Here is a 14,418-nt window from a genome sequence, read left to right on the forward strand (position 1 = left end):
TCTAAAACATATTTTCCCGCTGTACCAAATATATTATATATTGTACAATAATAAATTGCAACTATATTGTCTGTATACGACACTATACTATAATGCAGTAAACATAGTGCAAAGTCACCTTAATAATATTATCATCGATAAAACAACATTGTGTGTTTCATATTATATAACTGTACTATGAGTAATATCATAAACCTACTTGCCAACTATAATATTTTTTTCAGAGCACGGGGACGTGTGTTGTATACTTCGGCAACTACCTGTGAAATATAAATTCGTATTCGATGCCTTTGCCTCTCAAAATCTTGTTAACTTTACCATAATGTTGCAGCCGCAATGGCCATATTATTATTATTTTATGTGCCGGGTGAAGTATTCCGCGAGTTTACGCAGAAATTAACGAGCAGATAATATTATACTGTGATACGATGTGTGACGATCGTAATAATAATTATTATTATTATATACCTACATCATATTGTGACTTGCCTTCGACGAGCGCGTGCAGTGAATCGATCAGAGAGGATATATAAACGCATTACGTTATAGGTACCTACTGCAATAACAACTATGTATATACTTCTGCAGTTCATATTATTATTATTATTTTTTTTTTTCATGAAAATCGATTTAACCTTGTCTGTACAAGGTATACGCTCCTACAACGTATGACTGACTGTCGACGATATACGGAATCGCAATGCGAGATATTCTTTATAAAGATTTTATAAGAAAAATGGAAAGAGAAAATAAACCGATTTCAATCGTATTCCTCTCACAATAAAAGTGTTTTTACGATTTCGTTTTTCGATATTTAAATATTTAATTCGTTGCATTCTAGCTACTTCTGTACACGGGCGAACATCAACAATGTATATACGGACAGCGTAAACGAGCGTGATTGGTTACTATTAGGAATGTCAGGGAATTTTATAACAATGAATAAAAAATAAAAATAAAAAAATAATTGTATTAAACATAAATTAATCAGAACATATTATAGTTATCAGTCTAGGGCTGCGAGGACTTCTAGTTTATTCATATTTCCAGTCTAGAAAGGTCGCAGAATAATGTGAGTGATGTATACATTTGTTTCATAACAGTAGTAAGTTGCATTGAAAACTTTATTTTATTTTTGCATATTTTGTCGTTATTCCATATGAATGCATATTTGAATATATTAGAAAAAAATAAGAACATAAATTTGCCACCTAGCAATCTAATAAAGTCAGTTTGGACATATGACATATTATGGTCACTGACATATTATTTTCGATTTTGAACACGGCAAGGATAGTTTTTATTATTTGATAAAATAAAATATAATAAATGAACCAAAGTCATCGGACACAATAAATATTATGTAAAACTAATTTCTCATTATCACCTTCGTTTACTAATTACGTTTGCTGATCACAATTCACATACTTCATTACCGTTACCGGTCACGTTTGGTATATCTACCAACCCCGAGTACACGTTATGGTTTCTTGAATACCACAGTATCAATTATTATTATACATACAGACCGATTTGAATGTTACAAACGAACCTGATACTGCTCGCATACCGTTGATAAAAACATCAATAAAATTTTAATTGCGAAACCTGCGTAATATGACGCCTCGTGATAAGACTGATTATCACTGTGACACCTGTTATCGATATTCCATAATTTTTTTTATGCACTTACTGATTATTTTTTTCACATAACTTTTTAATTTTATCACATAAAAATAATTTATATTAGTATTATATTAAGGTCACCGATGATCAAGAAACTGGCGAACGAGTTTCACGTCAGATTGGAAACGCCTAGAAACGCATATCGTCAACAATACTCTCGGCTCGCGTAGTGCACAAATTGGACCTGCTGTCGAATTGGGTCGGTAGGACAATTCAATAGACTTCACCGAATATTTCATTTATTTGCATTACCAAACGAAGAGTATAATGATATAAAGTCAGTACAGCCAGCAGCGGTATAGAAGTGACAAATTGCTTTCTAATTTGCTCAATCGTGATGTACTTTTTTTTCTCTCTCCTTATTTTATTCCCTTCCACTCAATCATTTAGGATACACAATATGTACACATATTTTAGTTATCAGTCAAAGTTATATAATGTCTGTTATTTATGGAATATATAAATATCATTTAATTATTACAGAATTTTTTGAAAAATTAGAAAAAAATATAGAATCAAAAAGTAATGAAACACAATAATCATATATTATATTATAGGTGTCTAAGTTTTTTTTTTAACACACTTTTAAAATTAGTTTAGGAGGTACAATTTTGAAAATCAAATAAGAATGCATTTTTCGCAACAATGGCATAAGATAATAGTTGCTTATAAATTTTAGTGTTGACATATTTTAATGCAAAACCCTTTGCCTTGTAATAATTTAAAGCTTTTGGAAATTGCATTGCATTCTCGCAAACTATGCTTTATAAAATAAAAACCGATATAAAATAATACAATTATTATGAATTATGATGGTAATAATAAATAATAATATCATTCTATCAAAATACAAAACGATGAAATCCCATTCGTGGACGTTTGGTGGGGTGTCCCGTCTTCTCACATAGCCGTATACTATATTGTATTTTATTATTAAACTGACTCAATGTAAACATAATGATTTTACGACGGTTAAAGAGCTACTCTGTTTTATTGTATTCAATATTATAAATTTCTCAAACGATTTTCAAAGTGGTCAATGAGAATGAATAAATTACTAAAATAGAAACCAGACATAATCAGGGTCTTCCAAATTATGTATACTTACTACGATATGGATTTTGCATTTTCTTATTTAATATTTATAATAATAATTTATATTAACGATACCAATTACAATTAAACTTGTGTCATAATATTCGTTATTATAATATGTGTCCGATTTCTTATAACGTTTTTATTTTATGATTAATCAAACGTTTGTTAATATAAAAATGTGTTCAAAATCTGAACAGAAATTGTATTTTTTGGCTTAAACTATATTGGTTAGAACAGTACTACTTCACTACTTTAGTCTTTGAGTGCATAGCAATTTTGTAAAGTCGTGGTCCCAAATGCTAAGGATTTCGTGTACAATATACATATTAATATTATGTGTAATGCATTTTCAACAGTTAATTTATACAAGAACATAATCTATTTAACGTATAAACGTGTGCAATATCATAATAATATTTATACTGGAATTTTGTATTTTTTTGCGTTTAATAATAATATATACGGTGAAAAGGTAATACGACACACGAATAATATAATATTATGATTAGGTATTATGGTATTGGTTTTATCTCGACAGCGTTAATAGGTACATATATATAATATTTATTTTCATTCGAGTACACTGACGATAATATAATAACCGAAATATTATTGTACCCATAGATATCGGATTTAATGAAAGCTCTTGCCCATTCTTTAAAACTTGAAAATTATCTTTAATATAATATACCTATCTAATGACATTTTTTTTTTCCATTTGCACGTTTTGTCATTCGTTTAGATCGATTAGCCTATGCGCATTATACTATACGAACGTTAAAATAATATTAATATATTATATTATTGTATTGTTTTTACAAAATAATCGATTAATTACTATTACTTTACCAGGTTTTTCCGTCGATATCGTAAGCCGTAGGTAAATACAATTTAATGCCAAACCACACAATTATTACCATATAACACAATGTTAGAACACTGATTATGTATGATCTATGATATATTATGAAGTATGATATTATGTATAACTGACTTTTTTCCGTGGAGTGAAGATCACAAAATAAGCTTTATCACTCCATTCGAGTCGAAACAATAGTTAATATTGAAAGTGAGCGTAAACTAAAACCGACGGTCTAATGACGATGTTCGCGAATATTATTCGACGACAATCGAATAGACAACGACGCCGTGTAAGGTGGCCATACTGACATATTATTATATTATTACGTAGGTAATACAATAAATTCAGAAAGGAGATCAAAAGTCGACACGATAGAAAAGTTAGAAAATGAAACTAATCGTTCTTTGTCATTCCGTTTGCGACGAATTGAGATCGATTTCGTTTCAGCATTACACTTGACAAAATCCAAGACGGGAAAATACGCTTTCGTAATGAGTTTATCGCAATGTTTTCAGTTGGTTACCCGCAGTGTCACAAACGCGGTCATTCCGACGTCGTAAGATACACCTCCCGGAGAAGTCCTCATCTGTTGCCAATTTTTACCGCACTCTTGAAGATAAATTTCAAATTTTACATCAATTTAGTTCGTGCTTCGTAGACAAATGTGTTTATTATTTACAAGGGTACAAGTTAAATGGTTGTAAAAATACGCCTAATAATATGGTACAAGAAGTTCATTATACGCGCTCATTTCGAAAGCACCGGTCGAGCTGGGAATATGTTGTTTAATAATAATGTTAAATCGTATACGCAATCGTACAAAACTAATAATCAGATCATGGCGATTCACATGTTATATACTCGTACATATGTCTTTTGATTTAAATGATATTTCGAGAATTCAGAAATCAAAACACGAATATAGTAAAATAGCTTTGATCGTTGTTAAACAAAATCTTCGGACTAATTTCGATTACAAAATGTTTACTATTATACTAAAAAATATTATTTATTATTTAATCAGTAGACATTATAGTGAATATTACATAATATATCATCTTAAGTATATATAGATATATTATTATGCATGAAATTAATAAAATAGTAATTTGAAATGTGTGTCATTATAATAATAATAATAATAATAATAATAATAATAATAAATTACACATAAAATATTATAACGTAATTAGAAATAACTACCATAGTTCATAATATTATTAACTTTCCACAGTGGCCTTAACATAAATCAATAAATCGTCAAAACATACTCTTAGATTATCCGCTTTGCAGCTGAGAGTAGAACGATCGAACAAAGCTAAGTATATAGGTTTTACAATATTGTGTGTAGTTTTTCTTCTCTGGAAAACACTTTTCAAGGCTGTAAAAGTGAATGGACACACTGATTATTAATACCAAACACGTTTGTTTTAATAACAGATTTTTTTTTAAATATTTTTCGAATAATTTGTCATTAGTTTAAAATTAACAATAATAATAAATTAGTGCCTGGCGTCAGCCAAACCAGATAAACGTAAGCTCTCAATACCCAATTATTATTATTATTACATCCGGCTGAATTTTATATTTTATTATTTGTTAATTTATTACAAAAATATAGTGTTATAGCTTAAAATGCTATTATAGAAACACTGTAAGCTTTTAAATTAAAAAAATATTTTTTTTCGAAATTGTATAAGAAAAAGTATTATAATATTCTATTATATTAAATTATTTTTATAAAACCACAATACAAATAAGGGAAAAGTACAACATCACTATTATGTATGGCTAAGTTTTTTCTCATAGTTTTCGTAAATATTCAGAAAGTAATAATTATAGGGCTTGAAATTATAAATGATAATTTAAATTACCTTGTACCCAAAAATAGGAAACATATTTTCGTGTAAAATAGAACGTTTTTGTATTATTATAAGCTTTCTGGTTTTTTCAATATGACCTAACCCAGAAAACAATTATTTTCTTATTTTCAATGGTGATGGTATGATTCAAATGTGAGTTAGTACATAATTGACAGAACACTCTCAGATCAGTGTACAATCTTCATACTATTTTTTTCGTTAAAGTTTGGTATTCGAAAAAAAGTTTTTAAAATCAGATTTGTTTTAAACGTAATTATTTTTAAACATAATTATTTGATATCACGATGTTCTGTCTTCCCGTTTAATTAACGGTATAAATCAATAGTCAATATTTTAAAGACTGAAGAGGTGATTGTATTGAAATTTGAAGTAATATTACTGATAGCACTGTTTGAAGTAATCTACAGCTGTTTTATCAAATTTTACACAAAAAATTGAAACTGTAAATTGTTCTGAATTTTTTTTTTTAGTTGTAAAAGATATTTATAACGCTGTTTTTTCAGTCAAAATAATTATAAACGCATAAGTACGCATTGAGGAATTTGAATATCTGAAACATTTGGTTCGACGATAAAATCCATTTAAATTAAATTAATTTACAAATTAGAAGATTATTGTGTTTATATTTTCCTTAATCTTTCAAATTATATATAACTAATCGTGATTATAACTGCACATATTATATCATCACTTAGTTATATAGTTGCATAATATTAATATATATTACTATTAGCTAATGGTTTTTGTGCGTAATTTGGTAAACTGTTATATACGTACACAACAGGATTGCGTTATCCGATAAGAATGTATATAATATGCACGATAATGTTTCAATATACTTATTTTATACAGTCCTACAAAGATAAGAAATATTGATAAGAAAATAAATTGATTAGAATCGTTCTCGTTTGGCCGTCAATCGTAGCCACACGTTCATATTTTATGCAAAATATGTAGGCTATAATATATGATAATATTATTATTTCGATGATTTCTATTTAGTTGACGCTCGTGTTATATTTGAATTAATAGTGTCGGAGGAATATTTCAACAGATCGTTTATCGGATTTCTCCACAATATTAGAACCCATCCCGGATTTTCGACGGGTCTCCCCGCCGTCGCGCGTGTCTGATATGAGGACGACCACCGTTGTGGACCATGACCTAGACGTGAACCGTAGTCGTCGAGCATGTCTGGAAAAATCTCAAACTTCGTGATCAAAACAAATTCAAGCCGACGGCGTTTTTCGAAAACTTCACCGAGATATTGCAGAGTAAACGAATCGCAATAATATTACGCCTCGTCGACGCCATCCAGCAGCGAGCTGATAGGTATCTGACATCGTGAGCTCAAAACCCAAAGGTGCTAAATCGGTTTTTTTTTTTTGAAAATCCACTTATTATAGTACATATGATAATAATAATATTAGTGATAACCAGTAAGTACAATAATCATACGAGTTTAGTATTACATCACGTCAATTCGCAATTTTGACAATTTACTTATATCCTTTGTTTTTTTTTTAAATACATTATCAACCAAATGGATCCATATTCTGTAAACGGTTTTCGTTCTTCGCAGAAATTGTTTACAATCACTTTTTTACTTAAAATTTTCCGCAGAACGAAAAACAAATTTCAAGGCTAAATGCAGAACAACTTAGTTAATTTTTATGTTTAACAACGGTTGACAATTTTTCGTTATAAAAAAAGATAATATACCTACTGCTGTTTGAAATTTAAAACCACTACGTCTAACGAAATGATATTTTGAAACAGGTACCGAGCTAGAAAAACTAAAAAATTGTATACAATATAATATAAATTATTAGGTATGTATTACAATATACCCAAACGCTGGACTCGCATCATAATATACGAATCACGATCGTCGTGCGAGGACGTTCGCTCATCAAAGTTTCGGTGACCTATAAAAACGAGTACCTCCAGTGTATAGCAATAATTTTAAAGTAATTCCTATTCCGCGGTCAAATGTTAGATTATATACGATAATATGATGACGATGGAAGTATATATTATACGCATCGCGCCCGTGTTATACCGACCGTGAAAAACATAATCCTGACCGAGACATATACCAGCTACGCCGTATTATATACAGAGGCAATGGCAATAATAATAATGCACATTATTGTATTATTGTTACCTATTATTCGGTTCTGGCAATAATGGGTGTTGGTCTTGGCGAGGGGGTTAGGGGAACGTGGCATCATGATGAATCGTTGTAATATACGAGCCACCGCATTATAATAATAATATGTTATACATATATTATAATATAGGTAACCTATAGGCGTGCGAATTATTTATTATTATTATTATTATTATGCCGATCGACCGACTGGTCATCGTTTCTGCAAAGTTCATCGATGCGCGCAATAGGTACCACCTGCAGCAGTCGCGATTATTCGCTGACGATGATAATATTATAATATTATATTATTGCCAATGAATCGCGTACTTACTTGGGTGTATATGAAAATAATAATATTATCATAAACGGCGGTTGGCAGGTCGCGTACGGCGTTTATATTGTGTTGTATTATTATATACGATGTCGTCGGGACTATTATAATAATATTGTATTGATGATTAATTTGGTTTTCACGACTGTTTTACAGTGAACGGCCAGGTGAAGAGCGCTGGTACGAGATGGGCAAACGCCGACCTGGAAGCGGTGGACGAGGCGTCGGACGTACAGATCTACAAATCCGTTGTGCAGTCAATGGAAGAATGGAAACAGCGGAAGAACTCGTCGAAAAGGTGCTAAACAATTTTTTTTTTTTTAAACACGCGCTACATGTGGCGTGTAGTATCACAGAGCGTATGTCGAGTGAATTATAATAATATTACACGCCGTCCGGATCGCCAAAACTCGGTCAAAATAACACTTGTTAGATTTCAAAAATCGAGAAAGTCGTAATTTAATAATAATACGAAGGAGAAAAATATACGGATGAGCTGACGGATTCGTGTACGAAAGCGATGTGCGCGTATCGTACACGCGATAAAACGTGGTCACCTACCTACCTATATAATATTATAATAGGTTCTGCTACAGTTGTGATGATATTATTACGACGCGAACGTTATATTAGATACGACAGTTGTAACGGTCATAATATTATATATTTTTACACTGCTCGCGTATCATATTATCACATTAGGTGTATCTATCTATATATTGTTCCGATTGGTTGCCTAACCGAAGGAAAAACATTAAGCACTCGATTTAAAGACGAATTCCGTACTCTGAAATGTAATAGCTTAATGCTGCAGCTTATAGCTGTAAACCGTTTATAACAGAGTTTATAACGTTAGGATTAAAGTACCATATTCTATAAGCCACTGCAACTAATCTCATAATGCAGACGGTTTCGTAAAATTATCAACCATAAAGTCTCCGACAAAATAAATCCATTTATATATACTATAAATAATATAGTGTACGAAATGTCATAACGTAATATATTTTGATATTTGTGATAATATTTTATGTAATTCATAAGAATAATGTGGTTTTGCATAAAAATCTTACATCGATGCTTTAGTGCTTCTGGTGTGTGCGATTAAATCAAAATAATTTATGATGATAATAATATTGTAATGTTAGTGACAAAATATGTATAGATTCCTTGGTCACACGATACTGATGTTTCATATTCACTTCTTTTTAAATTTGACGGGCAAAATAACAATACAACATATAATATACCGGACATTAATGTTTTTCGAAATACTTTTGTGCATATAATATTATAGCTTATCTTGTTAAATACTTATAACTTATAAATTACTTGTCAGAAATTTAACTTTTATTGATCAAAATACACTGAATATTATTCTGATTCTGTCGTTCAAAAGAGTAAGAAACTTTTAAAAAGAAAACAGTAACAAATATTGTTTTGTAACGAATTAAAACGGTGCAAAAGAAATATCTTCAAAAACGTTAGTTTTTTCTGAAATAATGGGTTTTTACGTAAAAGTTTCTCCGTAAATCCATGTGGAGATTATCATATTATATAGTATACCTAATGATGTATACTATGTAGAAAGGATATTAAACAGAAGGGGACAGAAAACATCCACTTATAATCCTAGATCAAGTACGATCGGTAATTGTTAAAAAAAAATAGTTTTTAATATATTATATTTTCAAATAAGTAGATATTTATAAAGTTTACTTGAACAAAAAAGTATGTAAGTACATTTTCCAAAAAGTACCTGTATGTAGATATGAAATAAAAAATAATAATAATTAAAACACTTAACACGTGTTGTGGTGGGAGGTATACTTGCATATATCGTCATATCGTTTAATATCAATCAAGCTCAAACAACATTTTAAATCTTAATTAAATAAAAAGTATATATATTACGCATAGTGCCAACCAGTACCTATACTTACATCATAATATATATCATGTAATCGATATAATAATTTGTAACTATAGGTAGGTACCAGACTAAGATCCATATAGGTATAAGGTATATGGTGTATTATACGCCCACCGCGCGGGTCTACACATTAATTGAAAACGTATTCTGACGGAGGTTCGACCTCCGAATAATAATAATTCACTGTTGGGGCTGGGAATGCGTCTCTATAGTGTTTAATAATAATAATAATACGAACGTTGCACACACACCTGCGTCTCTATCCCGACATCGTGATGTCAGAATCACTGCATGTGCACTGCACATAATATTGTACCGTTATAATGACGTGGTATTAATCCATCATAGTCATCATCATATTATTATAAGGGCGTGAACAGTAATTTTCATATTTCTTGGGGATGTGTTTTTTTGTTTATTACGACGAGGTTCTGACTCTGAACACAACCCGATGGTCAAAGAAGCCTCGAATGCACGCGTGCCATATTAATTTGTTTTTCTCAAATTTGTTGCTTTTTTTAAATTTTTGAATTTCTTTAAACAAACACCATGCATAGCTCTTCAGGTAATCTTAGCTCTAGGTTACCGTTACGATCAATATATATATATTATGTTTCCGCAATTTTGAATTTTGGACTCTATTTTTTTTTTTTCAAAATAAGATTTTATGTAGCTTTGAAAATGTAAAATTTGGTTCTGTATATTGTTGACAATTTTTTATTATACGTTTTATGTGTGTCCTAAAAAATCAGGTTTTGGCACTTGGAAAGTTTTATTTTGTCAAGTACAAAAATGAACTGGACGGCACAAATCCAGCACAAATTGCCACATGAAAATATCTATAATTTGATATGCAAAGCGTTTTTTTAATTCAAATCACAGCTAAAAATTACAATTTTTTCTTATTTATATATTGATAATATTGATTAACAAAAAAAATATTTTTATATTTGTAAAATTTTGTATACCAACTTTCTAATACATCGTGTACTTATTTTATCAATCAATTTTGGTAGTGAATGAATCGACTGCCTTCTATAGCGGTGTACATAATATTATATTTCTCTTAATATATTGTAAATCATTCACTTGAAGTGCATGCGCATCAAGTAAATTATTTACCGCACTGCAAACAATTTTATTTGGCCTAGTGCAGATATCATATGTTGCTTTACGTTTGGTCACGGTGGTTATAAACATTATCGTTGTTGTATCTCACCGCTGACAAGATCGTGGTTATAAGAGTCGTCTTTCAAATTATCGGTCAGAGTTTACAATTATTCACTATTTTATTTCCTGAAATTTCCGGACAGAGTTTGCATCTACCAGTTTTTTGGAATTCCAAAGAAGCTCAATATTATGCGTCATACCTCTCACATAACGGTACGCACATCTTAAACGGGTTAGGTAAGTCTAAATAATATTTAGCACTTCTTGGACGTATAGTTTGTATTATATCTTCGCATCCGATTTCGAGGCTTGGTGTCGCACGCCAGTTCGTAGGTACATAAAAAATAAATACAACTCACAAAATATGTGATTAATAAAACGGGTATAACAATTAAAACCTATGATCTAAAATGTTCACTAATGAAAATCAACGGGTTTCTATTGTTTTATGAAGTAAAATTAATTTATACAGCAAAGTTTCTCTGGATATACATTTTCGTTTATTAAAAGTATTGTAATATTGATCTTAAATTGTATATTCCAAAATACATACACTATTATGATTTACGTGACAATTTATTTTTGCACCTGTCTAGCTTAATACAAATACAATAATAATACTATAGTACATCGTTGAAACAAATTTAAATATTTATCCAAAAGATGATTGTTTATACTTTAATTCACAAACTCTTGTTGTATAATATTATATATCAATTATTATTATTCTTTGTCGTTTGACACGTCTTTACATATTATTTGGTAATGAGAAGTGAGAACTGCTAAAAGTATACTTATAGATACACCTATCTAATGACCAAATAAACCTTCACATAATCGATTTGGCTCAAATTAAATTAAATCGTATAAACTTTCTAAATGTTTCTTTTAGATAAAATATTTTACAATTAGGTAGGTATCCACAAGCAATTAATCCAAATAAAATTAAGAGTTTATTAATATGTTATTTTAAACTAACTGTTCCGCGCTATTAATTAAAACGTTACCGTTCCGCATGCATTGTTTGCAATATTAAAAAATATGATAGTAGTATAATACATTTCATCAACGAAGCTGAACTCCATCGTCTAATAATAACATAACCTAAGTGAATCAATGAACAAATTTAAATAGATTAACCATAAACGTAATTTAATGTAAATGCATTGTAACTGTAATGTAAATAATGTAATTAAAAGCTAATAAGCACGCAGTTTATGCCTTAGATTAAATAAAAATAAAAACAATAGTTAAATAAAAGAGGAAATCAAAATATTATTTCCTACTTGTGGTTAAAATAATAATACAATTTTGAGTTGTGAGCACAAGTTTGCTTTACAATCGATACACGTATGTATGATACAACTCCTCTTATCCTAAAATTTCCAACTATACTTAAGTCAACAATACACACGTATCGACGAAAAAATATCTAATCAGTATTCAAGGAAAATCCACCTAATCACTGAATTGCAATTTATTTATATTAAATCCAAATTCAATGTAAAAATTATTTCCGTACGTGGTACATATAATATTATACTGAATTATATCATATAAACATTCTTATCTAGTACAGAATCTCGATTTGAAAACTATTACTAATACTGAGTCGATCAAATTATGACACAGATAAATAGTTTTCGTTATAATTTTGATCGTTTTATTTTTGTTCACAGGCAAAAAAGGGCAGAAACGAATGCCTGCTATCCGGAAGTGGGTTGCTTCGACACTTCCGGCCCTTACGGTTACATCGGAATGGTACCAAACCGTCCGGACGAGGTAAACTGCACCGTGCCCGGTACAATATTATATCGGAGTGTCACTCGGTTTTTGGAAACATTTTCATAACATTATCGTTTCGTGTCTTGCAGGTGAACACGAGATTTTTACTGTACAGCTCGCGGAGGAGCCGACGGGACACGCCACTGTTGGACGTGGCGTTCACAAACATGACATCCATCTGGCACTGGGCCGGCAAAGCTTTCAATGTGTCCGCACCCACCAAAGTCATAGTCCACGGATTCGGTAGCTCCTGTTCAAACGTGTGGGTGTACGAAATGAGATCAGCTCTCATGGACGTGGTGAGTACGACTCTACAGCACGACGGTAGTTGACGATGAATTCGTCGGATCCTATTATTATTATTATTATTATTATTACTATTTATCACGATAATTAATATTCATCGACTCGTAAAGACGACGTTTGCTCTTCTTTCAAATTTTCATGTCGTGATAGACTTACATTATAAATTTCGTATGGGAATGTTTGTTTTGAACGAATCGTCTAGCGTGTCCATACAATCGGCGTAACAGTTTGAAGTACACATCATGCGTGAGTGTATTGATATATTATATAGATAGCATAATATGTGCAGTTGTATTTGGATTAGATATTTTTATAACGGAAAATTACTTTTCCTTTATATCATACAGAAGATACACCTGAGTATAATATTATGGATTGTTCAGTTGTTTATTCATTATTTTTTTTTTTGTTATCTTCTGTTTTCTTAACGGTTATAATAGTACCCACTTGTCCATTGGCGGAATGAAATCGCGTGAAAGGAAACGACAGTTCAATTCGATGTATTATTGCGACTTTTATTAATGCAATCATAATATAGGTATAATAACATTATTCCTTTTACGAAAACGAACCAAGATATATTGTAACTTGATTTTATGTACAGATTAATAATATTATATGGAAACTCAATTTATTGAACGATATTAAATGAAATTTAATTTCAAAAAACATTGATCGGTTTGTTCTAAATACAAACGGAATGTATACACACTTCTAATACGCCATGTATTTAAAGTATTATTTATTAGTATTTAACAATATCAAATGCACTGTTTGAACGAGCTAAAAATCGTTCGAGTTCTTCAAAAATATGAACTCGTTCACGTTCTATTTGATGTATTAATGGTGAGTGACGTTCACGTGTAGTCCGCAAAATATGAACGTGAACGCGTTTTTTTCCAAACGCTGCACACGCGTATAAATGTATAATACAATATAATTTAATATTATTATACACATGCAAATGCACACACGAATATTAGGTGCATTTGTGTACAGTAAAATGATAAATAATAATTATATGACGATGAATAATCGTTTACAAAATATAAATCACAGTGATCGTCAAATGAATCATCATTACGATCATCGTGTACATAGGCTCTAATCGTAGCGCCGGTTTTAGCACCATTGCTGCCTGTTAGGTTATGTATATAGTATATTGTACATATATTATTATACGAATATTTATATACGCCTAATACTAGG

At 30.4% G+C, this 14,418-nt stretch overlaps 1 protein-coding gene across 1 annotated transcript in view; it reads left to right on the plus strand.

The window, feature by feature from the left end:
- Positions 1-14,418, plus strand: part of LOC100158740 — a 45,644-nt gene that overhangs the window by 13,380 nt on the left and 17,846 nt on the right. Inside the window, exons 3-5 of the mRNA XM_001944521.5 lie at positions 8,172-8,313; positions 12,798-12,900; positions 12,993-13,202. Of these exons, the coding sequence (XP_001944556.1) occupies positions 8,172-8,313; positions 12,798-12,900; positions 12,993-13,202 (455 nt within the window). The remainder of the gene's footprint in view (positions 1-8,171; positions 8,314-12,797; positions 12,901-12,992; positions 13,203-14,418) is intronic.

This window comes from Acyrthosiphon pisum, chromosome A2, assembly GCF_005508785.2.
Source record: "Acyrthosiphon pisum isolate AL4f chromosome A2, pea_aphid_22Mar2018_4r6ur, whole genome shotgun sequence".
NCBI lineage: Eukaryota > Metazoa > Arthropoda > Insecta > Hemiptera > Aphididae > Acyrthosiphon > Acyrthosiphon pisum.